General features: G+C 36.4%; 1 protein-coding gene across 2 annotated transcripts; it reads left to right on the forward strand.

Annotated features, from left to right (window-relative positions):
* Nucleotides 1-1,935: 1,935 nt before the first annotated feature.
* On the forward strand, nucleotides 1,936-23,980 carry LOC141518978 (high affinity immunoglobulin epsilon receptor subunit beta-like). Of its 2 annotated transcripts, none has more exons than XM_074231400.1 (7): nucleotides 1,936-2,075; nucleotides 12,822-12,978; nucleotides 13,211-13,342; nucleotides 17,560-17,616; nucleotides 18,366-18,521; nucleotides 19,045-19,152; nucleotides 21,150-23,980. In XM_074231400.1, the coding sequence occupies exons 2-7, from the start codon at nucleotides 12,838-12,840 to the stop codon at nucleotides 21,327-21,329; spliced, it is 774 nt and encodes a 257-aa protein (XP_074087501.1). In that variant the 5' UTR covers nucleotides 1,936-2,075; nucleotides 12,822-12,837; the 3' UTR covers nucleotides 21,330-23,980. The 2 variants fall into 2 exon arrangements, with proteins under 2 accessions (XP_074087501.1, XP_074087500.1); XM_074231399.1 differs by lacking the exon at nucleotides 1,936-2,075 and adding an exon at nucleotides 5,487-5,652.
* The last annotated feature ends 2,491 nt before the right edge of the window (nucleotides 23,981-26,471 follow it).

The following is a 26,471-nucleotide window of genomic DNA, read 5'->3' on the forward strand; positions in this document are numbered from 1 at the left end:
CATAATGTGAATAGTATCTCCTTCCTTTCTTCTCAACTTCGTTCTTGGTTATAACCATCAATATGGTCATATTCCTTTTAAGTGTATTGTGCTGTATGGAATGAGATATTGTATGATTAAGTTTGAATGGTGTATTATGTTAAATTATGAAGAGATTTAAGTGACAGAGGATTTGATATATTTAATTACAAAGACAATAGGGAACCACTGGAACTTATTGGAACCAGGACAGTGATATAATCAGACTTGTGCTTGTAGAATTAATGTAATTAATTCTAATGTAATCTAAAATAATAAGAAAGCATTAATCAAAAACTTATAAAATGGCAGGAAGTATGCTAAGTAATACAAAAATATAAAGTTAGTTCCTAAACTCAAGGAGCTTATCTTCTAGGGGGAAGGAGGAAGTGATTATCTAGCTCCTTCTATGTGCCAGAGATTGTGGTAATCACTTTAAAAATATCTCATCTGATCCTCACATCTTATCCACAAGGTAGGTGCAATTATGTCCATTTTACATTTAAGGAAACTGAGTCAGACAAAAGTTAAATGACTTGCTCAAGGTCACATAGCCAGTAAGTGCCCAAGGTGAGATTTGAATTCAGATTTTCCTGACTCTAGGCAGAGAGAGTTGCTTTCCACTGCACCTTGTAACTTCTTCCTAAAAAAGAGAGGTGTTTTACATTGGAATGTCATGCCATGCAACAATTGGATTGAAATTTCTTTCCCTGAAATAGTGCTGTTGGTTTGATTACTATTCCAAAAGACAGAGGTGGAAAATGACTCTGTGTATGTAGGGGTGTGTCAGAGAGGGCAGAAGTTTAAAGGGTAGGTAGCAAAGTGGAATGAATTTGAACAGAGAAGCATCATGATGGCTCTGTGTTGGGTGACTTGTAGATGATTTGGGGCAGTCAAGAACCGATCACCTAGAGACTATAGACCCAGGGTTGGATTTATGGAACCAGTCAGAAGTGAGAAGAAATATTATTGTATTGTATGGAAATATTGAGACCAGAAAATCAATGAAATGTCAAGTACAATAATCCTGGCAAAAACTGGAGAGAGATACAGAGAGACAGAGACAAACAAACAGACAAAGAGAGAGAGAGAGAGAGAGAGAGAGAGAGAGAGAGAGAGAGAGAGAGGCACAGAGAGAAACACACAGTGAGACAGAGAGAGCCAAAATAGGCTTAGTTCTGGGAACACCGATACAAGCAAAACTAAAGACATTCCTTACTCTCAAATAGCTTGCATTTTAACTTTGGATGACACAAAAAAAGAAGCTAAAAGGGGTTGGGGAAGCTACCAATAGAGAAAAGGTACACATGACAGATCATATAATCATATATATTTCATAGAGTAGAACTTTGGTTCTCATCACTATCCAACCCCAGAATTCTCTTAATTCCATAAACTCTTATACATTGAGAGTAAAGAAATGATTCAGTTAGGACCTTGATTCTTGTCATTTTCACCATCAGTGGTTAGCCAAAAAGGTTTTGAAGTATTATTAGAAGCATTTCAGGAGAGTGGACACAAAGTACTAGATTTAGAAAGAACTGAGTTTGAATCCTGCCAAAAACAATTAGTCTCTCCCTCACAAAGGGCAAGAAATTTAGGTTATTTCAGGTCCGATTTCATTATCTCAGATGAAGTTATTAGAAGTCTCTCCTTCACAGAATGACTGAAAATATCAAGTTAGAAAAAACTTGAAGAGCTCTGTTGTCATTACCATTATTGTTTTACAATCTTATTTTCCACAAAAAGCTTCCTGATTGGCTCAATTTTCCATGGGGCTGAAATCTTTCTCTCTTTGTTCTTTTTCAAGGACTTGTCTCACTCTTCAGTATCTGCCTTCTCTACTCTAATCTAACGGTCTGTTTCAGCTTCCTGTTGATGAGTTCTTGCCCCAAATCTCCTTTTGAAAACGCTCTGGGTCACTCACAGCTCATTCTCCTCCCAAGTTAAGCTTCTCACTCTCTGGACTTCCCCACCTCTATTCCAGGTGTTTCTCCTCTCTGAAGATCCTCCCATGCCAGTCTCCACTCACTTCCTCCCATAACATCCTCCTATTGGTGAGTTTCTGATGCAAATCTCAAATTGAGAAAATGTTGGGATAAGCCACAACTCATTTTTCTCTTAGAGGCATTCTAAAATCCTTGGACTTAGAATCTACTTTTTCTCTATTGATACCTTTCTCCCCCTTTTGACTACTTTTTTTGTGTCATCCCCAGTTGGAATGTAAGCTACTTGAGAATGGAGAATGTCTTTCTTTTTGCTTGTATTTACATTCTGAGCATGTAGCTCAGTGTTTGACTTTCTATTTCTGTGTTTCTTTATCTGTACATTTTTGTCTTTCTGTCTCTTTCTAACTCTCTGTCTCTCTCTATCTCTCTCTCTTTTTCTTTGTCTCTATCTCTGTCTCTGTATCTCTGTTTCTATCTCTTTCTTTCCCTATCCTCTCTCTTTTTCTCTCTCCAATATCTCCTCTCTGAATTAGAGTGACTAATATATGATGTTGGAATTTTATGGACTCTCTTAATGGATTAATTTCTTCATTCTCAGCTAAAAAAAGACAAGAACTCTAGTTTGGGTGTCCCAAAACATCTATTTGTATCCATATGTATGGAGCATTTGCATTGGGTTGAATGCTTTGTTAGATATTAAGCTAGGAATAAAAAAGGAAACAGAAAAACAAACTGATAAAATATGAAGCTGATAACTTAGGAGGAGGGAGTGAAGCAAGAAACCCACAGAGAAACAAAAAAAGAAATTATTCAAATATACTTCATCACATATTTTGTGCTAAATAATTCAATATTTTAACAGAATTCTAGAGGTGGAGTCAGAGGTTCTCCATTCCAGCCTTTGACATGTACAAAGATGAGGGAATTTATGCTGGGGAAGATTAAGAAATTAGACCATATCCTCACAGTTAGTATTTGAGGAAGAATTTGAACCCAGGTCTTCCTTAATCCAAGTCTTGCTAGAACTCTATCTACTATAAAGCATTTACTTTCTAACTAGATTTCCTAAGGATAATTCCCCAGCTCTATTTCTCCTTATGTTCTACCTTCATTAATTCATAAGATACTAATAAATATTCCATTAAAATTAAGTAATTATGAAGAAAACACAAATATTTTGTTTAAAAAGGCTGAAACTTAAGACTAGAGAAGAAAGTGATCCCACATTGGTTTTCTATATGGTGGTTTCATTGAGATAGTTTCCCCACACACATACATACTATCTCTTCTTTTTTCCTACCTAATCTTTGCATCCCTCTTCTCTCCCCTCTCATCCTCTTTCTTTTATCTTTTTTCTTTCTCACTTCTTGCTTACTTAGCTTTCTTTTCTTCCTCCTCATGTCTCTTGCTCTTTTTTCTCCTCCTCCTATGGTATGCCTCCCTTCTCACACCCACTCTTTTTCTCTATCTCTGCATTGTACTCTTCCTTTCACCCTTTCTTTCATCCTCTTTCTAACTTCTCTAATCTTTCTTCTTTTTTCTCTCTATATTTTTTCTCCCTTTCCCTGTCTTTCATGCAACTTTTTTCTTTCCCATCCTCCTCTACCCTTTGTTTTCTCCTTTCTCACTCCCATTCTGTTCCCCTCCTCTATCTTGGACTTCCTCTTCCCATGTTAAATTACCTCACCCTCCTTCTCTTCTCTCCTTCTGTTCAACTTGCCTCATCTTCTCATTTTTCCCTTTTTTCTCTCTCACTATACAAACATACATGTGGAAATGATGATCACTTTAAAAAGATTTAATCTGGATATCAATAGAAATGATTTTGTGATAACCAGAATCAGATTTCTTTGGACACTTCAATATCCAAATTTCAGGTAAGTCTGAATATCCCATTTTTCTCTCCCATTTCCATTGTTAGCAAAACCCTTTACTTTATCACTCAAGTGAGTCTATATTGGGGGGGGTGGTATTTTGTTTACTCTTAAACAAGAATATTTTATTAATGTATAAAAAACATTGTATAAAATGAGAATAAATAAATATTAAAGAAAAAAAAAAGAAAAAACATCACCACTCCTCATGTTTAATGAGCCTGAGAATCTTGTGAGGGACCAAGTGGAAAAGAAAACTCAAGGACAAAATTAAGTTGAAAACACACACACACACACACACACACACACACACACACACACACAAAATCTCTCCAAATCAGTCCTATTGACTCCTAAGGTACCAGACACACTTAAGAGATAAGGTCTTGTTCCCCTACTAAATTCATGATATTAGCAAAGAGGAGATTGAGTGTAATTTAACCATTGATGAAGGAATCCACAGAATACTACATTTTTTTTTCAAAATTACAAATGTTGTTTTAAACGGAAATGGGGTGGAAAGCATGCCTTTCCTAATCACTATTACCTTATGCTGTCTCTGCTGTCTAATCCAGAAGCAGTTAAAGTCAAAGAGTTTATGTCCATTTGATTTATTGAAACTCTCCACAAAAAAATTAAAATCATAGACAAGTGAGAATATCAAACCATTTTCAGGTCTACTCATAATGGAAGTGATAGAAGAGGGGGAAGGAGACATCTTTTGGAGATGAAACTGCCATCCCCAAAGAGTTTCCTGCAAATATTTTATGGCACAACTCTGTTCTATATTGAAAATGTCTAGATTCTGGGCAATTAGAATCTTTAGAATGTCCACTGGGGCCTATCCTCCTTTGTCAAAAGTTCTTCAATGAGGTTGAGCACTGTGTTCTACAGTCCATACTTCATGATATCATCCGATAGCCATGTAATGAGTTTGGTTGAGGTTCCCTTGTGATCCAAAACCTCCACTCCCAAGCAATTCTTTTAGATAGGGTCAAAGTCACACAGCTACTATGTGACACAGGTTATATTTGAACTTGATTTCTTGATACTAGGCTCAGTTCTATAGCCACTTCAGTCATGAAAAATAAAGATAAATGCTGTTGCTTCATTATTTTATGGGAATCTGGGGCAGGACATCACTTCATGGTACTAAGAGCACCTGATTCAATGATTGCAGTTGTCTTTCTTGTTGCCCTTTATGATCAAAGAAGCCCATGACATCAAATGATGGCATGTTTCCATGATGACATAAATGGAACTTTCTGTGGATTATTTTGAGGGGAATCTTGCAAAAAGACATCTTTCTCACTGTCTCCAGAGCAGTCTTCAGTTTATCACCTGACATAATAAGAAATAAGACTTCTGGTGATGGCCTGGCTGCTGGGGGAGTCTTTGGCCTTTTGGATATGGGTCCCTCCCATATCAGCAAGGCACCACAATATTTAGTTGTATCCTAACAGTTAATGAGTCTCCAACAGGGAGACAAGAGTTGTATTTAGGCTGCAGAATAGAAAACTGTTATGGCAGTAGAATGAAATGAAAGGTCACTGATGGAAAGGTTTCTAATGTCTTAAATATTGAGTATTTCTGGTTAAGAATGGCAGTTTCCTGTAGATAATGATCAGAGTAAAATATCTCATGATCCCAGCTCATCTGCAATTCAGTGAGAGAGGAAGCACACAGGGCCCCATTGTATCAGTTCTTTCACAACCCAGAATAACTCATTCTCTAGAACAGACTGACTAGGAAGACCTATGATCAAGAAAGATCCAGCTCCAAATTTCCTAGATCACCTTCAAAAGAATCAGGTAGGTACAGATGATGTCTTATAAATCTTAGCCTTCTGGATGATTCCAAATGTAGATTCTAGATTCTGTAACTACAGGATGCTTGTCATGAAGGCAGACCAGCTTATGCTGGTCTGTCTTAAGTAGGAGGCTAAGTTAGATCCTCAGCCTTCTGTCTTAATGGAAAAGAAACTGACTTCCTTCAGTCTTTGAAGGAACAATTTGGGCTGGAACTGCTTACCCTTTGCTGACTCCATTGGATTATAAAACTCCTATGGGGGAAAAGACCTCGAAGGTCATCTCAGTTCATATCTTAGTAAAGTTCATTCTGCCATCTTTTTAAGCAATCATCACCCAACCTTTCTAAAAGTCCTTTACTGAGTAGTTCTCTCAAAGATAAATTTTTCCTCTCAGAGATTCCTTTTCTTCATCATATGTATATCTATCTATCCATATATATATATATATATATATATATATATGCATACAGATATAGATATATATGAAAGATTGAATCAACAAATAAAAAGGATGTTTATTAAGCATGCATTATGTACTCCAAAGATGCAAATAGAAAATCAAGACATTCCTTGGAACTTGCATCTAATTGATTGAGATAATATGTATAAGAAGGTTCAATGCTAAGGACCAATGCAACATCTCATCATTTTGGTTCTGCCACATAGTAATTTCTTTGAGTCTAGTGTGTACCTAAAAAAGACCTAGTAATCATCTAGCTTATTGGAAGGATTATAGTTGGTATATAGTTGATTATAGTTGGTCTGCTCTTGTCAGCAATGTAAACAGTCATGTGAAACACCACTTTGGAGGGAGTGTTAGTAACTGGAGGGTCCCTGCCTAACACTAAGGGGAGGAAGGAGATAGCATAATGGTAAAAGTCGGGGACTTTTGGGTCCCCCCTTGTATGAGTATTCATGTCCAGTCAATGTTTGTCTGGGAAGGGGACTAGGGGAGGGGAGTGGAGGCAGAGAAGGGGGGAAGAGGAAGAGAAGAGAGGGGGAATAGGCAATTGCAAGATTTGAGGTGATAAGCTCTTCACAATAAAAAAAGAATTTAGATAATTTCTAAGACTCTTTTACATCAAAGAGTCTAGAAATGCCTTCCCATTGTAATGGGCAAACATTAGATTGGCATTCAGAACCCCTGGGTTTCCAAACCAAATCAATTACTTGCTGCCTATGTGACTCTCTGCAAGGCACTTTCCCTATCTGGGCCTCAGTTTCTAAATCTATAAAGTAATAGGATTGGATTCGATGATTATTATAGTGTTTTTCTCTTCTACATCTACAGCACTCAAGCACTTCATGTTAATTAGACAAGCCAACAATTTTCTTTGCTTCTTTGTAGAACAATTAAAAGATCTTCAGATTCCTGCTCTACCATTTGCTAGTTATGTGACCTTGGGAAAGCCACAGGTCTTAATCTTTGTCATCTACACTATCAATTCCATTTTGCTCCATTGCCTCTCAGAAAGTCCTGCAACAGTCTGGTCAATTGGGTCTACAAGGTCATATTATGTAAACTCACTGTTTCATTCTTTAGTGGCAACCCAATGTTTATCTTCTCTGATTTCCTCTATTTAATATTTCCCAGTGACTGACCAAAACCCTCTCATTCTTCCTTAACTCTCCACTCTGTCCTCTCACTTAAAAACCATTTCAATAATTGGAATAATTGTGTTTTCTGATATCTGTAGACCTCAAAATTACTCTTGACCAACTTCTTTCTTCTGTTCTGTAAGAAAAAGGTTGATTGCTCCGCTGAAGCACTACTTCCACTAGTTCACTTACTCTTGACCCTTCTGGACTTTTTCAGGAACTTGGAATGATCATTCGTTGTCATGTCTTCCCATCTTCAATTTCTTCCTCACTGCTAGCTCCTTCAGTCAATTAAAAAAGAAAACCTTACCTTTACCATATCCTTACAAATTCTTTATTGGTTCTAAATAACTTATGACTTGTGTTATAAAACTAGTAGAAAAAAGTATTTCCTTTCTGATTTCACTCCTCACTGTGCAGAAAATGTATTTGATGATTTTTCTCTCCCTTAAAATCCAAATTTAATTACTTGTCAAATCTTACTGATTCTCTCCACAAAATTTCCCAGAGCATAGATTTGGTTATAGCAGAGACCATTGGCACCACCTAGTTCAGTTTTCATTTTACAGATGAGGTTCATGCATCCATCTCTTTCTCGCAATGCACTTTCACTCTCATCACCTCTTAGCTAACTTTCTCTGAGACTTTCTTCTTTCTATGCTTAACCCTTTCCAATCCACCCACACAGAGTTGTCAAATTAATCTTGATAAGGCACTGATCTGGCCACTCCCCTCTTCAAAAGCTCCCTATGGCTCCAAAATATCCAGAGGATAAAAATGCAAATCCCTCAGTCTAGCATATAAAACCCTCCACAAGTTGTTTCCACCTAGATTTTTCCCTTATTTCATAGAATCTCCTTTGATAGACTTGAAAGCATAGAAACTATTCACTGCTCTCTGAGCTTTGCACTCTGTTTCTGGTTTCTGTTTATCTTCTCTGATTTCCTCTATTATTCTGTATAGTCATTCTGGTCACTCTGAATTCCATCTCCCATTCTTCAAGTCCTTTATCCCTTCCCCTGAATTGCCTGTCCTCATTCAAATATAAAATACTTGAGAATAAAAACTGACTTCTTTCTTCCTTGTATCCCTAGAGTTTATCAGGCACATATATCTTGTATATGTGTCATCATGCAAAACATTACCATATTAGCTATATTTATATTGCAAGAGAAAACATACTCCAAAAAAAGAAGGAAATTTTAAAATATATTCTTCAAATTTCAGCCAGAATTCATCAGTTCTTTCTCTGGATGAGGTCAACATTTTTGATAATAAGTCCATCACAATTGTCTTGGATCTTTTTAGTGCTGAGAATAGCTAAGTCATTCAGAGTTGATCATCATACAATATTGTTATTACTATGTACAGTATTCTCCTGGTTCTGCTTATTTCATTTTGCATCAGTTCAAGTAAGGCTTCCCATGTTTTTCGAAAAGCATCTCATTTGTCATTTATTATAGCACAATAGTATTCCATCACAACCATATACCACAACTTGCTGTCATTCTTCGATTAATGGGCATCCCCACAATTTTTAATTCTTTGTTACCATAAAAAAGAACTAATAGAAAACTGGCGGGGAAGGAGGGGGATTTACAGCAAGTACATATGATAATGCTTCATTTCACAAATATATAGAGAACTGGGTTAAATTTATAAGAATACAAGTCATTTCTAATTGATAAATGGTCAAAGGATATGAACAAGCAATTTTTAAACCTATCACAGTCATGTGAAAAAAAGTTCTATCTTACTAACTGATTAGAGAAATGCAAATTGAAACCACTCTGAGGTACCACTTTACAACAATCAGATTGGATAATATGAGGAAAAAAGAATAAATAAGATAAATGTTGGAGGGGATGTGAGAAAATTGGGACACCAATGACTCTTGGTGGAGTTGTAAATTGATCCAACCATTCCTAAGAGCAACTTGGAAATATCACAAATGGGTTATAAATCTTTTCATACCCTTTGATCCTTCAATATTATTGCTAGAGCTATATCCCAAAGAGATTTTTAAAAGGAAAAAAGATATTATTTATACAAAAATATGTGCAGCACCTCTTCTTGTGTTGACTAAGAATCAGAAATTTAGAGGATGCCCATCAATTGGAAAATGACTGAAAAAGCTATAAACATGATTGTAATAGAATATTACTGTATTATAAAAAATGACAAACAGGATGATTTCAAAAATAACCTGAAAAAGATAAATATAAATACATTGGCACAGTACACTGTATTTATATATAATATTATATAGTATATATATACATATATGTGTGTATATATATATATATATATATATATATATATATATATATACACTGTGCCCTGTACAGTGCACCGCTGATACAAAGTGAAATGAATAGAACCAGAAAAAACATTGTGCACTGTAACAGCAATATTGCATGATGAAGAACTGTGATTAATATAGCTATTCTCAGGAATACAATGATCCAGGACAATTGCAAAGGACTCATGATGGAAACTGATAGCCACCTTCAAAGAAAGAACTCATGATGTCTGAACACAGACTAAAACATATTTCTCACTTTTTCCTCCTTCCTTCCTTCCTTCTTTCCCTCCTTTCTTCCTTTCTTCTTTTCTTCCTTTCTTTTTTCTTTTTCCTTCCCTCCTTCCTTATTTTTCTTTCTTTTTTTCCTTCTTCATTTCTTTCTTTCTCTTTGAGTCTTCTAGAACAAAATGATTAATACAGAAATGTTTTATGTGATTGCACATATATAACATGTCATATATTGCTTACCATCTCTGAGAGGGGCAGGAGAGTGAGAGAATAGAATTTGGGATTCAAAACAAAAAAAAATGAATCTTAAACTTGCATTTACGTATAAATCTGGAAAAATAAAATATTATTTTAGAAAGAGATAGGATAAAAAATTTTTATAATATAGATTTGTTTTCTTTTTCTTTGATCCCTTTGGGGTACAGACCTAGTAACAGCATCATAGGAATTCCCTTTAGGAATAATTCCAAATCGCTCTCTAGAATAGTTGGATCAGTTCACAACTCCAACAATAGGTGATTAATGTCTCTATTTTTCCACATCCCTTCCAACACTTGTCATTTTCCTTTTCTGTCATATTAGCCAATCTAATAGGTGTGCTGTAGTACCTAAGAATTTTTTAACTTTGCATTTCTCTAATATATCATAAACTCTTTACAAATGCTTCATCCATATATCTTTTTTTCTTGTTTTGTTTTATTTTTTTGCAAGGCAATGGGGTTAAGTGGCTTGCCCATGGTCTCACAGCTAGGTAATTATTAAGTGTCTGAGGCTGAGTTTGAACTCAGGTCTTCCTGACTCCAGGTCTGGTGCTCTATCCACTGAGCCACCACACTGCCCCCCATATATCTTTTTTTAGGTTTTTGCAAGGCAATAGGGTTAAGTGACTTGCCCAAGGCCACACAGCTAGGTCATTAGTAAGTGTCTGAGACCAGATTTGAACTCAGGTACTCCTGACTCCAGGGCCATTGTTTTATCCACTGCACCACTCCATATATCTTTTAAGTTTAATTTCTCAATATTCAGTTCAGGTATGAATTTCTCTGTGAATCCTTCCCAGATTCCCTTAATTCCTGGTGTTCTCTCACTCCTTGAGTTGTCTTATGCTTATTTCTCTACATTTCAGATTCTTCAAGACTGGGACAATTTCCTATTTCCTTGTTTTACACAGGACTTGACTGTATATATATTGGGCACATAGGATCACTGTTTTATAGCTGAAAAGGATAGGAAGCTGTTCAATGTCATATTTTCATCATAATAAAGGGACTAAGATCATATAGGTTAAATGCATTTTCCAAGGTCACAAGTAACAGTTGATCAGAAATCAAACCCAGGCCTTCTGATTCAAATTCTACTAAACCCCTGCAATGGGAAATGAACATAAGCATATAGATAGACAGATAGATGGACAGAGAGATCAAACTCAAATGGAACCGGGGGCCATTAAATCATTCATAATGATCCCTATAGACTGCATTTTGACTTAGAAAATATGTGAACATTATTTATGCTTATTGTATTTGTATTTTGTTTTGATAAATATACCCCACTTCCATTTTAGTCTGAGTAATGCCAGCATCCCTGGGTGTGTGTTTGCAGCAATGTGAGACTTAATTGGGCCAGGCATAGACAACGTCATTTATTGATCAGAACTCCAAGACATGTACACGCTAACTGCAGTGGTAAACAAGTTTCTACTCCACTTGATTCTTTCGATACTTATTATTCTTATCATTAGACCATGTTATCCCATGATGTCAAGGTACAGGGGTCACAGGTGTTTGTCATGATTGATGTAGCTGTTTATCAGGGGATGTGGCTAGCCCATACTTGTATAGGACATGGTCCTGGATCACAGGCAGGCACACAAAGCCTCAGGACACATCAATAGTAAAACCTGAAGCTGACCTCAGAGATCCATGCAGAGCCTGAATCAGGTATCATTGTTTTCCAAATCTGAGATCTTTAAGAAAGCATCCTCCCATCTTTTTATTCCCTGGAGGATTATTGGGAATAATGGAGAATCTAAATTAGCAATGACATTTTAGGTGGGTTAATCCGTACTTAGGCTTGGACATAAATTTTATCATTATTGACCAAAAGTAAAATTGTCTATTTTATTAACCCAGAAGCCAAGACAGTAGAGAGGACTAGGGGGAACTAAGAATGGAAAATAGAATTATATAGTTTAACTGGAATAGAAACCAGTTTCTAAGATGGAGTAAAACATGTCAAAAGGGGGAGATATAAGGACCTCTCTTCTTACCTCTACACCTTGAATTCCATGTCTTTGTTCAGACTTTCATTCCATAGAAACTTAATTATTTCTCCCCAATGCATACATCCATCTCTTCACTTGTGAAACACTTCCTTCCCTTTGAAGTCTACCTAAGTTGCTACTACTTCCATGCAGTCTTCTTTGAATTCCCCAGTTTTATGTAATCGTTCCCCTTCACAAATCTCTTGAGTTACCCTGTCCGGAGGACTCATATACTTATCTCATGGATGGATCATTGTGTTGGTGATAAAGTGACTACACTAAAATCAGGAACCGTCCTGTGACAGCCTTATATATCCAACAGGTGTTTTGTGTGCACTTAATAAATGTTTGTTGAAATGAATCAGCAGATAAGGTTGATTTGGGAGGAGATTGTAGACACACAAGGTGAAACTGAAGACTGAGATTAGGTCTCTATTGAGAGAGAGTAGGAGTGTAGAACTCAAGTAAAATTTTCAAGATATCAAATATATTTTCTTTGATGTGTACCTGAGCCCTGGTTCACTTGGTCAAAGAAAAACGAGGCACAAGTATACCAAATGATGAGCCGTGATAAAAGGGGAAAACTATAATTCATGATTTCACTGCTTGTTTTTCCCCTCTTAATAGTGATGAATGCTGTTCATTCTCTTAACTATATTGTGTGATAATCGGCTTTTCAAATCCACACTTGAGGCCACTCTCATTTCCACAGCCAATGACAACTACCAGGTTCTTCACAGAGAGTAATAATAATTTAAATTAATTTCTGTTTCAGAATCTCTTGCATAATCATGAGCTCACCAGCCATCCAGTCTGTGGAAGATGTCATTGAAGAAGAGTTCCAGAAGGAAAAACCAAAGCAACTTAAATCTCCCCCCCGACTATGGATCAAACTGGAAGCATTCCTAAAGAAGGAACTGGAATTCCTGGGGGTAATCATTTCTTGGAAATTTGGGCAAGGCACTCATATTGCTATGTTAGAAAGAAAATTCATCTGACTCGGGAGCTCATGATCTGGATTTGTTTTGGGAGATCAGGAGAAATACATCTGTAGGACTTGTCATCCAGTATTCAGGATTCATGACTCAGGTCCTAACTAGTGCTGAGGAAGAATTATCCATCCCAAGAAAGATCTTTCTTCTAAGTATATTTCTCTCCTTCCAGGTGATTCAGACCATGATCGGCCTTATTTGCTTCTCCTTTGGAGTAACTCATGAATTCATTCTGAGTTTTCTGCAATATGAGGATGATTTCTCAACATTTTACAAACGCTATCCAATATGGGGAGGATTACTGGTAAGTCTATTCAAATCAGTTGAGCTCAGTTCCATAAACACCTTTTAAACATCTCACATGTCTAAGACCCAGGGTCATATACTTAAATGTTCTCTATCTTCACCTTACATTCCTATCAGAATCTAACATTTGAATATTTCTTATCATCTACATGATGTTTTTATTTTGTCCTTCATTCTCAATGAAGAACATGACATCAGGATAGATGATGCCATGACAAGCCCATGAACTGGATTTGAGTGAGGGACCTGTGCTAAGTCACCAACCTCATTTTCTTCTCCAGAGACATCTGGGTCCAGGGGCCAGTTATGAATCAGGATGACTGGAGATGACCCTGGATGCAAGGCAATCAGGGTTAAGTGACTTCCCACGGTCACATAGCTAATAAGTGGCAAGTGTCTGAGACTTGATTTGAACTCCTGTCCTCCTGAACCCAAGGCCAGTGCTCTATCCTCTGCACCACCTAGTACTATCATCTGAAGTATGAAAGATGTCCAGAATGTCTTCTGAATTCTCCCCTTGAAGCAGTCAGTTTATGTTTGGTACTCTGAGGAGCATATTTGACAAAAATGAAGCATTGAAAAATGATTTCTCATCATTTACTGTCCTCATGGTCATTAATACAATGAACCTACCATTCTGGATGGCAGCAAAGTTCTTCATTATAAATTATGGATTTAGCGTGGAGACATAGGTAGGAGAAAAGAGGTAGCATGATATAATGAAAAGAAATTTGAAGTCAAAAGAACCAAGATTTCATCATGTCTTTACTACTTACTAGTTGTTACATATTGGGCAGATCACTGAAACTCTGGTTCTCAGTTTTCCTATGATTAAAATAAAAATATTTGAACAAATAGCAAAAAATTTGAAACTGAGCCCCAAGCAGTTCTAACAATTAGCTTTGACCTTCCAAAGAAGAGAAAAGAAAAATTCACATTTCCCCCTTCTCTATTGAAGTCAAAGTGGGAGGGAGAAAGAGAGACAGACAGATGGACAGACAGATAGACAAGAGACGGAGAAAGAGAAAGAGAGAGAGAGAGACAGAGACAGAGACAGAGACAGAGACAGAGACAGAGACAGAGAGACTGATAAAGAGACAGTGACTGAGAGAGAGATTGTGAACACATTTTGTCAGACTAATTTGATATATTGATTAATTTTTATGAATAGCCTAGCCCCCACCCACTCCCTCCCAGGAAATATATTCATGTTTTTAGTTTTAGGGTTTTTGTCTGTATTTTTATTTATGTGTTTTGTTTTTATTAAAAAATAAGGAATGACTAATAAGGGAAAGGGACATTCTGAGAAATAAAAGTGATATTAAAAACAAGAGATCATAATAATGCAAATAAAATAAGAATTTGGGACTTGAAAAGTTTTAAGGTCCCCCCCAAAATTCCCATCATTCTATAAAGTAACATTTAGTTCAATTCTTTGGCATGAAAAAAAAAAGACTTGCAATACCACTTCCCCTTCCTCACCTCCAATCCGTATGAAATTCTATAGGCTCATTCCCTACCTGCAAATTTCCAATCAGTTCATCACCCCTGCCTCACCTTGGATCTCTTCAGTTCCAAGGCCATCTAGGTCTATTTTCAGCCTAGCATGAATAGAATCATTAATGCTTTTACTTTCTTATACCAACAACTGAAAGTTCCTTTCCCTAAATATGTGCACCAATGAGAGAACTTTCTGTCAGTGTAAAACATAACCACAAAAGGCTTTCTTCACTATCATTGCTCCATTCACATAACCTTAGTACAGTTGATAGCCTCTAAATCAACCAACACCAGCCCCAAGGCTGAGGGCTGAGTTTATTAAATAAGATGGCACAGTCCACTTCCCACCAGATTCATCATTTATCCTTCACAGCTGCATTACATTACAAACACATTACTTTCGCCATTTCTGTGAATGGATAGTTCTGCTTTCTGTAGCAGCCAGGATTGAATGTGTCCATTGGATGTCTATCCTAAATGGTGTCCTGATCAGGAATACACATGGAATCTCCTCTCCCAAGAGTCTGATGATTTTACTAAGAGGGACTGGGAATCTACAAAAAGCCAAGGAGGATAGACTGAGAGTTTTTAGCCATTTTGATTAATAATAATGATAATTACAGTTGATAGTTTGCTATGATAGAGTATGTAACTTGAAGTCATAGAAACAAACAATACAAATACTGACTTTGCTATTTATCCCCCTTTCAGTCTTGGACAAATCACAGACTCTCTGGGACTCAATTTCTTAATCTGTGAAATTAAACTCCTTCCTAAATCTTGGTCGTCTCTGCTCTTATAAGAGAAAAGGAGACCATATCATTATATCCAAAAAAGAAGTTTTTAAATTTTCTAACACTCAAAAGTGATGCAATATCCAGTTTTCTTGCATCAAAAATACAGCTAAAATATGCCTTGGCAGAGTATGAGGGGAGTGTAGCAAAAATCATCATTAAGCTATTTGGCAGGTTAATATATAATGCTAGACTTACAGTCAAGAAACCCTGGATTCAAATACCTCCTCTTACCCTTAATGTATGAGCCTGGTTAAGTTGCATCTGAATCAAATATGAAGTAAAGTGATGGGCTCAAAAAGTTTTTAAAAAAAGAAAATGTCACAGTTCCTTGCACTCAACAATGCATAGTCCAGCAGTGCTTTACTTATGGTCTTGTTTCAATGCCAATTTCTGGATATGTTTTTCAAAACTTCTCAACTTTTTCATATCTGGCCTCTGACACTTAATAATTGCCTAGCTGTGTGACCTTGGACAAGTCACTCAACCCCATTGCCTTAAATAAATAAAATTTTTAAAAAACTTCTCAACTTTGTCTGCTTTTATTACTATTAAGTGCAAGATTCCATTGTAGAGGCTGAAGAAGTAAAGAAAAAAATAATGCAGCTTCTGTAAATGTAGAAACTCCAATGGACTTAAGGTCTAATCACAAAAAAAAGAACTGAAATTAGGATTCACACTCTAAAGCAACCACACACAAACCACACCTGGGACAAGTGGCAGAAAATACATATCTTATTTTCTTTTGAGGTTTGGGTTGAGAGTAGGGATGAGAAAGGGAATTTTGGCTACTACCTCCATTGGGCAAGATAGCATGGCGGGGTGGGGGGCAGTTCCTCACTGTGAAGAAGGGCAGGAAGACTTTACTGGAGCCTGCCAGCTGCCAGCATCACATTTTCAGTTTTTGTCCTCTGTTCTTTCTCTCTACAATGTCAGTATTCTTCCTAATTCCATTCTAAATTGGACTTTTAAATTTTCACTCTGGAGCATTGGGCCAGATATCTCACTCTAGCTTTGAATTATTATTTACCATATCTAAAGATAAGATATGAAAAAATAAGATTGCTCTGATGGAGAGAAAAGACCAACATAGACAAAGTTCCTTAGGAAATTAGGAGAAGGACCTTTTTTAACTGATAAGGAATGATAGAAACATGTTCTGAGAACTAGACCAGTGGCTTGGAATCCTAGATGGGCGGGTGAGATATGATTGATAGAATTAAAGTCCATGATAAAATGATGCTGTTGGTTTTCATTGTGAAATATATTGGATACTGGAATCATCAGCACACATCCTTCCCTCAACTTCAGTTCTCTTGGCTTTGATAATACTTTCTACTTTGTCTGCATTTCCAACATTTAGTTCTGAGTGCTCTGGATCATCAGACGAGGCTCAAAATGGAATACGTGTATCAATAGCAATAATGTGGGATGGTCAACTATGATAAACTTAAGTACTCTCAGCAGGTCAATGATCAAAGACAATTCTAAAAGACTTGTGATGGAAAATGCCATCCACAATCAGAGAAAATGCTATAGAGTATGAATGCACACCAATATGTATTGTTTTCACTTTTTAGAGTTTGTTTTATGTTTTTTAATTCATGTTTTGTTCTGCTTCTTCTTTCACAACACGACTAATATGAAAAATGTTTTGACATGGTTGTATACATATAATCTCTATCAGATTACTCACTGTCATGGAGAGGGGGTAGGAAAAGGGAGAGAGGTAGAAAAATATGGTACCCAAAATGTTGCAGAAAATGAACGTTGAAAACTATCTTTACATATAATTGGGAAATAATACAATAAAAAATTCCATGTAAAAAATGGAGCGATTTGTTAGGGCTTCGTATTACGTAGAAGTGAGACAGGCAATCCACTTCCAATGACTAGTTTTATTTTTTCCTGTCTTGCATAGTTCACTATTTCTGGATCTCTGTTAATTGCATCTGAAAGAACAAACATCAACTATCTGGTGAGTAAAGACATTACCCTTTTTGTCATTGAGAATGTAGGAAGGAGACAGTGAGATGGCACAATGGATAGAGCACCGATCCTGGATTCAGGAGGACCTAAGTTCAAATCCAGCCTCAGACACCTGATAATTACTTAGCTGTGACCTTAGGCAAGTCACTCAATCCCATTACCTTTCCAAAAACCAGAGAGAGACTATAGTAATAAATAATGATTATTAAAAGAGTCTTCAGGATAGTCAAGAGTGAATGAATATAATATCATATAGTAGAGCCTATGAAAGCATAATATAATATAGCATAAATATATTGTGGAAAAATTCATGGAATGGGAAAATGTACCTGGGAATTTTGTTTAAAGAATGATCAATCCTCACTCTTCCAGAGGAAATCATGCTCAGACAAAAAACCTAAATATGGTTGTTCCAAAGTATCATTTACTGAGTCTCTTTTACCAAAAATGGTACCCAGTTTCAAATGCTGGATTACTGAATTTAGATATAGTAAAAAGTTTAAACATCATCCAATCATTTAATCCTCCTCATTTTTCAGAAAATTAAAGTGATTCCCCCCCCAAAAAAAAAAAGTTTGTGACTTAGCCAAGGCCAGCTAGGGAGCAAGCAGCATGATTGAGATGTTAATCCAGGTTCCCTGATTATAGTGAGCTCTTTCCATTACATTGAAACAGGTTAAACTAGGAAAAATGAATATACCCAAAGAGCATTTAATGACTATTCTAATTATCTCTTAGGCACAAAGTAGCCTGGTAATGGCCATTCTTAGTGCTGTGACTGCAGGATATGGGATAAGGATTCTCTGGGATAATCTGAAGCAAACATCTCCTTTATTGCCTAATTGCAAGAAACAACCATATGAAGATTTTTGCTTTGCAGCTTCCTTTTTAACTGTAAGTTAAATTTTCATTGAAAAGCTAAGAAGGGGACAGGTAGGCATTGCAGTGGATAGAGTACTGACCTTGAAGTCAGGAGGAACTGTGTTCAAATTCAGCCTCAGACACATAATACTTGTTTAGCTATGTGATCTTGTGCAAATCACTTAACCCCATTGCCTTGCAAAAAAGTAAAAAAAAAAAGAAAAAAAGAAATGTTAAGAAGCTATTAACCTCCTTGAAGTTAGAAAATTCATAATTTTTCTTCATAGTAAAATTAGTCCTTAGCCTTTAAAGTCATGGAAAAGACTTGAACTGAAACTGTGGGTGTATTTAGTCATGGGACAAAGTAGTAGTTGTTTCATCAAAACTATGATGAAGTGGAGAAGCCCAATTATGTTGGCCTTATTCCTAGGTTCCATTAGCCAAGTTCCTTTTGAGATGGTAGTTCTGAAAGTTGAGCCTGGCTCCAGAATCTGTCAGTCAAATGACGCTTTGGGATGTATCTATCCTATAACTCTCTTTTTTCACTGTTTGTTAGGAGACTACAGTCATCATCTTATTCCTCACTATCCTGGAATTGAGTATTGGTTTATTACTGACTGTTGGTAAAATAATTGGGAAAATAGTGGAAAGATGGATTGCAAAGGTAAGTTGTTGATAAATGATGAAGATTCTAGAATGCAAAGCTGGAAAGCCTGAAGTGCTTCAAAATCAAAGGTTCTTGAGCAAAGTAGAAGCGTGACTAAAATGGTACCTTGGAAAGTAAAATCTGATGTAATGACTAAAACATAAGACTTGTGGAGGAGAGGAAGAAATAGAGAAATTCATGGAAGATCCATAATTCTCCTGATTCAATGGATTCCTTAGGATAAACATCAAAACATCATTCCCCAGAAATCATGGGAAATGTATATTGGCTCCAATTCCTTTCCACCCTTTCCAAACCCTCATTAGTCATTATGCTCCTTCCCATACTCTACAATCTGTTTCCCAAGATTTCATTCTATTCCACACTCAATGAGCTCCATCTCCCTTCTTTGAATTTGCTATTCCATATGCCTGAAAAGTATTCCCTTCTTTTCTCTACTTCATGAAATCTCTCTTTTTCTTTTAAGATGCTGCTCACATACCATCTTCTGTGAGGACTTTCCTGATCCATCAACTGCAATTGCTCTCTTTTCCAAATGACCTTGTATTTAACTATATCATTCATGTGTGTGTAAATGTGTGTGTATGTGTGTGTAGCATACAGAGAGGTATAAATACATCAATATAGAGAAGCACAAAATAAAGATACAAAGAGGTATAAGGTAATTTGAGACAAAGGACTCACATATAAAGTCATTTAAAGTTATACAAAAAACTGAATTCTATGGAACAGAACAAGAGAGCTTGTGAGAATAATCTCAGATTCAGAGTTATTAGTTTGGGATTTTAATTGAGGTTTAATGACTTGCTCAAGGACTCATGAGGGCAGATTTGAACTCAGGTCCTCCTGACTCCAGGTTCAGTGTTTTATCCACTGCACTACCCATCTTCTCCTCAGATTTACAGCTAGAAAAGTTTTGTTTGGATCCCAGTTTTGCTATATACTTATAATATAGCCCCAAAGACCAAATGAGTAAAATATGTGAAGTGATTTTCAAACCTTAAAGTGGCAAGTATGATAATACAAATTATCATATAAAAGTAATATTTCATATATATAGCAATTTAGAATTTTAAGGCACTGTACTTATGTCAGCTGATATTCATATAATGGATAATAGATGGTATTATCACTTCTATTTTACTTATAAGGAAATTGAGTTAGGAAGAGGTTAAGCAACTTGACTTCTGAGATCTCTGAGGTCCCTTTCAGCTCTAAAGCTGTGTACCTAGAATTTAAAAAGATAAATCAATAAATTGATTAATCAATGATCATGACACAGTACCAAATGTGGAGGAGCAAGAGTTGTATTTAGCACTGGATATCCAAATAAAATACTGAAATAATACATGCCTTTGAGGAGTTTATAATCTAGCCTGAGGAAACAACATATATATTTATAAGAACATACAAAATAGAGTAATGAAACCTAGGGAAAGGGTATTAGAATTCAGGAGACATCAGGAAAGGTTTCATTTAGAAGATGACATTTGGGCTAAGCATTAAAGATCATTCTCTTTCTCTTTCTCTCTTTCACTATCATCTATCCATATATCATCTACCTATCTATTTATCATTTACCTATCTCTACTCATGTAATAAGAAATACTTGTGCTATCATTCATAATATACAAAACCACTTTCTTAGTGACTACCTTCTTCCTTAATCTTATTATAGAGATCACTCCAACTTCTCTCTCAAGACAGTAGTAAAGATGTGAGACTGATATAAGGCTGGCAATTAAACTAGAAATTCTGAACTAGAAATGATCCTAGTAAGTTGAGGGAGGAAGGGGGAAGGTGAATACAGGCCTTTACCTCCCATGGTTGAATCTGTTCACAAGGATCTTTTCAATCTGGTCTAAAAAGATGATGCTATAATTATACTGAAACAGAGAAGATAAAGATGAGGGAACAACAACCACAGAGAGACAAAAAGAGGGATTGATGAGGGACTGGCCATTTAAAATTGTGTGCTGTTTTTCCCCCTTCAGCATCGCAAAGATTATCATGAAGCTCTTTATGAAGAATTACCCATGTATTACCCAATTTCTGAATATGTAGAGCTACAATCAAGAGAGATATACTCTGACCCAAAAGAAACAAGAACAGAGTCCAGGGAATCTCTTCATTCAGGATTATCTCCTTCACCAGAAGAACTCCAGAAAACTTAGTCCTAGAGATCAACAAATATTTTAAGATCCAAGTACAGATTTTTCACTTGGATTCACAGAACTTGGGTTTGACTTTTGCTTCTGACATTTACTTTCTGTATAACTTAAGGTGACAACCTCTTTGATCCTCAGTAGTTTTACTTGTGTGCCACTCTTTGTAACTCCTTTGGGGATTTTCTTGGCAAAGAAAATCCAGCTCATAGTATAGACAATGAAACTAAAGCATACGGGGCTAAGTGACTCATTCAGGCAAATAAGTGCTAACTCAGGAAGATGATCTTTCCTGACTCCAGACTTCCTGCTTTATCCACTGGGCTATCTAGCTGCCCATTACCTTGGTACAAATTTGCCTCTAATTCTCACTTCCTGTTTGAAGTTATAAATCCATCCTGGTGTTTAGTTTATTCTTTTTTAAAAAATAAAGGGGTTAAGATATGTTCTCTGAGTTACCTTCCATACCCAAATCTGTGAAAAGATAGGATGGGATACAGTTTCTGATGTTGATGTTTGCCCTTTGTTGTTGGAGAAGACCATGACATCAGAGGAGGTGATGCCATGAAAAGCACATGAAAATTGGATTTGAGTGGGGGGGGGGAGGTGTGATGCTAAATCATCAGCTTACTTTCTCCTCCAGAGCCATTGGATCTAGTGACGAGATGTGAATCAGGATAATTGGAGATGGCCCTGGATGTGAGACAATCAAGGTTAAGTGACTTGCCCAAGGTCATAAAAGTAGTAAGTCTCAAGGTTGAATTCAAACTCCTGCCCTCCTGACTCCAAGACTAGTGCTTTATAAACAGTGCCACCTAACTGTCCATTGTTTCTAATAGTGCTTTGTTGGAGTTCTCAATCTTTTTCTTTCTTACTTATATTATTTCTCTTAAGATTTTACATTATTTAAGATATCAATGTTTAAAAGAGACTTTCTTCATAAGATCTCAATGCCATAAGAATTAAAATGTTTGTTACCTTCATTTTATAATGAAAGCATTGAGATTTTACCCAAGGTTCCATAGTAGGTGGCAGAGATAGAAATTTAATCATTTTCTCCTGACTCCAAATCTATAATCCTTCCACTCTGCCTCATACCAATATAGTGTGTGAATATGCTTATGAGATCAGAAAGCAACAAAGAGACTCTAGTCTGTTGTAAGATAACAGACTAATTTTGTCATGAACTAAAGTGAGACTATCCAAAAAAAAATGGATCTTTTTTTCCAATTGGAAGCATCTGCAAACACAGCTACCTTCCGTTAGTAAAAGTCAGCACTTTGGACAGCATCACTATCCAGCTGAAATGATCCTAGTTGGAATTTGACCCTACTCTGAGACTAAGCATCTTTTTTCTCTCTCACTGGAAAGTGGAATTAGATTGAAGGCCAACCCTCTCATTCTGCTTTGATTTTCAATCTTTCAACATAGGACTTAGCATGTATATAGTGTTTTAAACCTCTTAAAATGTCTTTCATAAATTCTATGAGAATTATTATTAGAGTTTTACAGATGAGTAAAATGAGACTGAGAGAAGTTAAATGGACTTTCCAGATTTCCTAGATCCCAAATCCAAAATTTTACCCACATTGCTATTCTTTACCCATTTTTTTTATCAATTCAACAATGTTTTCCTATTGCTGTTGCTGCAGTTGTTGTGGGTATTTTTGTTGTTGCATATGTGTCTTGAGCTCACCCAACATTAAGTACTTTGGACGATTTACAAACATAATACAAGATGGGTGAACCTAAAGTGTCGAAGGATTGGTCACATTTGAACAAAAAGGAAAGAACTAGAAGAATATTTTAGGCTGAGAAGCTGCAGAGCTTGGGCAGATTTGGGAACAGTAATAAAATAAATGAAAATTGATCAGTAAACTAGACTGACTACTTCACACGGATGAATGATAGGAATTAATTTTTTTTAGGTTGTTGCAAGGCAAACAGGTTTGAGTGGCTTGACCAAAGCCACACAGCTAGGTAAATATGAAGTGTCTGAGGTCACATTTGAACTCAGTTCCTCCTGACTCCAGGGCCGGTCTTCTATCTGCTGTGCCACCTAGCCACCCCTGATAGAAATTAATATTAAAGAAGTTTAGGGGCAGCTAGATGACACAGTGGATAGAGTGCTGGCCCTGTAGTCAGGAGGACCTGAGTTCAAATCCAGCCTCAGGCATTTAATAACTGCCTAACTGTATGACCTTGGGTAAGTCTTTTAACTCATTGCCATAAATAATTTTTTTAATTTTTTAAAAAGATTAAAGAAGTTTGAATGAATTAAAATGGACATGAATTGTGTTCTGAAGGTTCAGTGCATTAATCATTCTGGATTCTTTTTTCCCTGCTTTCAATTCCTTGAGCCTTGATGAATTATTACCATTTCCTATAAATTTTACTTTCCATATACATCCATTCCATCTTTTTACTTTTGCTGTTACCCTATATTTTATCCTACTTCACTACATTTTTGGATTACTGTTTCTTAATTGCTTTACCTGGCCTTCAGCTCATTAACAAGAAAGTTGTCAAAATATCCTTCCTTACATCTTTCCCCCTTTGATATATCTTGTTAAGTACATAGTTGTTTGCATACTGTCTGACCTATTGCCATATGAGCACCTTGAGAGTGAGAATACCCAGCACTAAGTACTGTTTCTGATACAAAATGTCTAGTTAATAAATTCTTATGTACTAACTTATTCCTAATGTATGAGTCTTATTATTTCATTCCTTCAGACAATGATAGAAAAACAAACTATATAGAGAATGAATTTAAAATAATCAACAAAAGAAATATATTAAAATAAAGAGGAGCAAGGAAAAAACTAATTTAGAAGGTGAGATGTTTACCTAAAATTTGAAGGAAACATGAGAAGCTATGAGGCAGAAATGAGAAGAGAGAGTATTCTGTGCATGTGGTACAACCAACAAAAAATGAGTTCAGAAATAAACCATCTTGCTTGAAAAGTGGTAAACATATCAGAATTACTGGATCACAGAGAACATGCAGGGATATATGGGATAATGTAGGGGAGGCAGATTATGAAAAAAAGTTGTTCTTTTGGAAATTTACATGGTCTTCAATCTAGTTCCACTCTCCAGTGAGAGAAAAAAGATGCTTAACCTCAGAATAGGGTCAAATTCCAACTAGAATAATCTCAGCTGGATAGTGGTGCTGTCCAAAGTGCTGATTTCAGCTTCCTGAAGGTAGGGGTGTTTGCAGATGCTTCCAAATGGAAAAAGATCCATTTTTTTTGATAGTCTCACTGTAGTTCATGACAAAAATAGTCTCTTATCTTACAACAGGCTAGAGTCTCTTTGTTGCTTTCTGATCCTCGAACAGCAAAGAAAGAACATCTGCTTGAGAGTGATAAGGAAACTGTCAGAAGTCATTCTGGTGTTTAGCAAGATGAGTCTGTGATAGGACCCACCCCTCCTGATAATGAGAGATATAGAATAAGGGACAATCATTGAAGGTGGACTGGAAGGGGATTTTATTGGCATAATTTTGAGAGGTTTTATCTTTCCTTAAAGAAATGAAATTGATTTGAAATCATTAGATATCTCTTTGTGACACCCATTATGAAGACTGACAATTATTATTAGAAGAAATTGTATAAAATACACTCAAGAGAGTTGATGATGACAGTCATGTGGGGAAGAGAAGCTGAAGATTTAACAGTTTGCATATTTAATCAAATTCCCCTCCATCTCAGACACTGATGCTTATGCAGAGAAATTTCATGAAAATTACTTTTTTACAGAGGCAGTAGTAGCAGTAGCTCCCAAAGGAGATGAGATAACTGGTCAAAAAGAATCCTGGGGATGCCTTGCTAGCGCTAGGAGTAGCTGACGTTGATTGGCAACTGTCTTGTTCATAAGCAGGTCTGGATTGCAGTTCCAGGGCAGCATGCAGCGCTTCTGGTCACAAAGGAGCAGGATCCCAAATTTCAGTTCAAATGTAAAGAGAAACACTAGTTCTTATGACTGCTAGATAAAGATTAAGGCACAAAACGGGACCTTGTAGGCACTGAACATTTGCAAAACCCCCAGAACTCTAGCTCTGAAAATAATAGCAAGCCTGAAACTTAGAACAATTTCTCCCCACCCCCAGGTTAATACAGTTCAACTTTAATATGAGGTTCAAAGTCAAGAAATAAGTTGGAACAGGCTAGCAACAATAAAAGAACTTGGCTATAAGAAGTTATGGCAGGGGGAGGCTAGGTGGCGCAGTGGATAGAGCACCAGCCCTGGAGTCAGGAGGACCTGTCTTCAAATCTGGCCTCAGACACTTAATAATTACCTAGCCCTGTGGCCTTGGGCAAGCCACTCAACCCCATTTGCCTTGCAAAAACTTAAAAAAAAAGAAGTTATGGCAGGGAAAATAGAAAAAACTCAGAAGAAGACAACAATGAGAAGACAGTTACGGACCACACTTCACAGAAAAATATTAATTTGATTCAAGCCCAATAAGAATTACTAGAAAAATTAAAGAAAAAGAAGAGTGCCAAAGGGAAACATTGGAGGAAAGAAATGAAAGTGGTGCAAGTAAATTATAATAGAATCAGAATAGATTTAGCAGTGCCCATGTTAAAGGAGTGGAAGACTTGGGGTATGATATTCTGGAAGGCAAAGCAACAATTATTATCATCAAGGGAAAAAACTAACAAAATCTTCAATTTGTGATCCTATGAACCTATGGAAGTGATTTGACCAAGGTAAGACTTTAATGAAATCAGGACTGTAATTCAGGTCTCCAGTCTCCCAGTCAATTGCCCTTAGTGTACTATGCAAGGTTGCCTTTGAAAGAAGTTTCAAATTTTCTTTCTGCCATCTGCACTTGTTCTTAGCTGTTCAGGAGCTTTCCTAGAAAGATTAATTCTTCCACAGAGTGTTCCAGTCCTTATCTGGGCATAATACTACTACAGTGGAAATAAAGGGAGGAGATAAAACATTATTAGACACCTCATATGTGCCAGATATCATGCTGTGTTTTCCATATTGTGTCACTTTTATTCCTTATTCCTGGGAATTTGCTTACAAATTTTTTTACTCTGTCTATGATCTATGCAATTTCTTGGTTATGTTTTTAGAAAAGAGGAAGCAACAGCAATAGATATGATAGCAAACTGCTCGCAAATGGGATCAGGT

Source organism: Macrotis lagotis, chromosome 3 (genome assembly GCF_037893015.1).
Source record: "Macrotis lagotis isolate mMagLag1 chromosome 3, bilby.v1.9.chrom.fasta, whole genome shotgun sequence".
Taxonomy (NCBI): Eukaryota; Metazoa; Chordata; class Mammalia; order Peramelemorphia; family Peramelidae; genus Macrotis; species Macrotis lagotis.